We start from the raw sequence: 2,864 nt of genomic DNA on the forward strand, positions 1-2,864 counted from the left end.
CTTAATTCTTTCAAAAATAAACCAAACTTGTTCCAATCTCAGGGGTATTGTGCTTACCGTTCTCCTTGCCTGGAAATTTTTGCCCTAGATTTTTCATGACTTATTCAATTATTTTTTTCAGGCCCCTGTTCATATATCATCTCCACAAATAGACCCTTCCTGACCCTATCTATATTATCCACAACCTTTTCTCTTCATATATTCCATCACTTTTTATGCTCTTACCCTGCTGTTGAAGTAATATTATATTATATATTTGTTTATTTAAAATAAATCTAATCCACCTTCTAGAATATGAGTTCCATGAAGGTATGAAGGTATTGTTTTTTTTTTTTTTTTGGTAAAATAGCTTTATCCTCTGTCAAAACACAAACCAACACACTTTGGGGGGAGGGGAGGAGAAGGAGGCAACACAGTCTAGCCCCACGGCCCATTTAGAAGAGGACATGAGATTTAAAAGCCTCACCCCACTGCTTGCCCAGCTGAGAAAAAGTCACGACCCTAACACCCACTTATAAATATCTCTTGTTATATTAAAAAAAAAAATATTTCCAGGGCCCACCTGGCTCTACTCCTGCACAGAAAGGGTTAACCTTCAAAATTCAATATCAGGGTCCTGGGATGGGGCTGGTAAGGAGAGGCAGATTGGGAAGAAGGGGGGTGCTGAAAAACAGAGAGGGACAAGCCAATGTGTAACTGGGGCCCTCCAAGACCTCCAAAACAGAGAAGGGGGAGGATGCCTGTCAGAGACAGAAACGAGTGCTGTCCCACCGGTTGTCTCACTCCTGTCCCCAGTGTCAAATGCTCTGGAGTGATCTGTCCTTTCAGACACCCCTGTGAGGTCCCAATATCAGGATCCAACCTTCCCCCTCAGTCCCAGCCCATTCAACTCACCACTGAGCTTTTAAGGTCCTAAGAGGGAGCAGCCCACCCACCCCCACCCCCCCGCCAAGTAAGAAACGTGAGGAAAGCTGGAGGTCCTTCCTGGGAGGAGGGTATTCCGGGGGTGAGCCACTTCTGGGGTCCCCCTTCAGTCCCTGAACAGGCGGTAAATGTGGTGCTGGGCCCCCCGCTCACTGGTGGAGACCTCGAAGACATAGGCGGTGCAGAGCAGCAGTTCCTGGGTGTCTCTGTTTGTCACCACCTGGAGGATGGTGAAGTTCTCCAGGACACTGTTCATCATATAGCGCTCAGGCAGCTTCCGCAGCTTGTGCAGAAAATTCACCAGGTACTCACACATGGGTGAGCACAGTAGGCGGTACACGAACCTCCCGTCCTCCAGCTGGGCACGCTCCGTCTCCACCTTCTCCACCACCTGCTTGCCAAAGGAGCAGACCTTGGAGGAACAGGTGAGGGTCATGTGCTCCAGGCTCTCGTACTGGCTGCTCACTCCATAGAAGCCACCACTGCTACCGCCGGCCCCCACCTCCTCGCCACTCGGGCCCCAATTCAGGTTCGCCCAGAACTTGACCAGGAAGAAGGCGTGGGGGGGCCCACGATCATACAGCTCCCGCAGACCACCCTTTTTCTCAGGGAATTTGTCATATATCTGCCGGACGTCCACACTCTCGAGGCGGGGCGCTCCGGGGCTGGGGCAGTGCTGGCTGATATGTACAAACAGGTGCCTCTGGTAAGAGTCAGCTGCATCCGGAGGTTCCACAAAGGCTGAGAACTCTACCAGCTGCAACCGAGCAGTATCCAGAGCCCGAGCCTGCCAGGCTGGGGGTGATGGGGCAGGTGGGGGCAAAGCAGGAGGTGAGAGGGCTTGGGGGGGCTCGTACCCTGGGAGGTCAGTAGATGGAGGAGTCAGTGACAAGGAGAACGGTGCCTGCGAGAATGGCTTCACATCTGGAACATTCCAGGGGGGCCCAGAACCCCCCGACCAAAACTGGAAAAGCTCTGGGGTCTGAGGACCGGCGGGACCAAGTTTGGCCTGCAGGGAAGGTGCTGAGATGAGCTGGGCTGAGGACATGGTGGCCATTGTCTGGAAAGCCTTGTCCTTGGAAACCTGGTCCACCTTCAGGGCCTTGAGCTTGGACTGGATTTCCCTCGATTTCCTTCGGGCCAAAACCTGGATATGACTAGAGACCTGTTTGCGAGTTCGAGTCTTCCCTGTTCTCAGCTTGATGTAGCGGGCAATCAGTTCATTCCGACCATACATCTTGCCTTCATCGGACAGGATGATTTTCCGCCGGCCACAGGGTGGGTAGATGGCCAGGGCCTCCTGGAAGCTCTGCTCGATGTCTGGACTCCAGACACCCTCTGCGTCTGGGCCCCCGTCTCCCCCCGCCCCCTCACTGCCGCCAGTGCCCTCCTCGCTTCCTTCCTCACTTCCTGTCCAGCCGCTGCTATCGTCCAGGGGGGCCCCAGCCCGGGGTTCCCCCATCTGGGCCTCCCGGCCTGGGGCTGGGGAGCCCGTATGAAGGTATTGTTGATTTTGCAGTTCATCACTGTATCTCTAGGGCCCAGGGTAATGCCTAGAGCAAAGTAGGTGCTCAATAAACATTTTTTTGAATAAATAAAATAATTAAGGTTATTCTGTAACAAAGTGAACAAAGTAGACTTAAAAACTTACATAGGCTCATATTCAACATAAACTTAGACAAAAATAAACATGATCCATTTATGTTTCACATGATATTTTGTTCTTGTCTACAAAAAACCCTTTGTCTAGTATGAAGATTAGGATTTCAAGATGGAAGTTACCCCTTTCCCTTCTGAGTTCCTTGTTGAGGAGGAAAAATACAAGAATTATTGATGTAACTTGGACCAAAGCATGAGTCATTAAAGACTTGAATGAGCATTCTAAAATCTCTAACCTAAGACTCTTGAGAAAAACTACATTGGAGAATATGGCTTGGTTA

The 2,864-nt window shown here is 50.7% G+C and overlaps 1 protein-coding gene across 3 annotated transcripts; it reads right to left on the minus strand.

Annotated features, from left to right (window-relative positions):
* Positions 1-320: 320 nt before the first annotated feature.
* On the minus strand, positions 321-2,410 carry LOC137210244 (transcriptional enhancer factor TEF-4-like). Of its 3 annotated transcripts, none has more exons than XM_067711900.1 (2): positions 1,460-2,410; positions 321-1,297 (listed from the first exon to the last, which is right to left on the minus strand). In XM_067711900.1, exons 1-2 carry the CDS (start codon positions 2,384-2,386, stop codon positions 1,031-1,033), a joined length of 1,194 nt encoding a protein of 397 aa, XP_067568001.1. In that variant the 5' UTR covers positions 2,387-2,410; the 3' UTR covers positions 321-1,030. The 3 variants fall into 3 exon arrangements, with proteins under 3 accessions (XP_067568001.1, XP_067568000.1, XP_067567999.1); XM_067711899.1 differs by having other exon boundaries at positions 1,337-2,410; XM_067711898.1 differs by having other exon boundaries at positions 321-2,410.
* Between the last annotated feature and the right edge of the window lie 454 nt (positions 2,411-2,864).

Source organism: Pseudorca crassidens, chromosome 17, assembly GCF_039906515.1.
Source record: "Pseudorca crassidens isolate mPseCra1 chromosome 17, mPseCra1.hap1, whole genome shotgun sequence".
NCBI lineage: Eukaryota > Metazoa > Chordata > Mammalia > Artiodactyla > Delphinidae > Pseudorca > Pseudorca crassidens.

What these genes read in the sequence shown, in the direction of transcription:
- LOC137210244 (XM_067711898.1), bottom strand. Translation starts at nt 2,386, where the DNA reads ATGGGGGAACCCCGGGCTGGGGCCCCCCTGGACGATAGCAGCGGCTGG.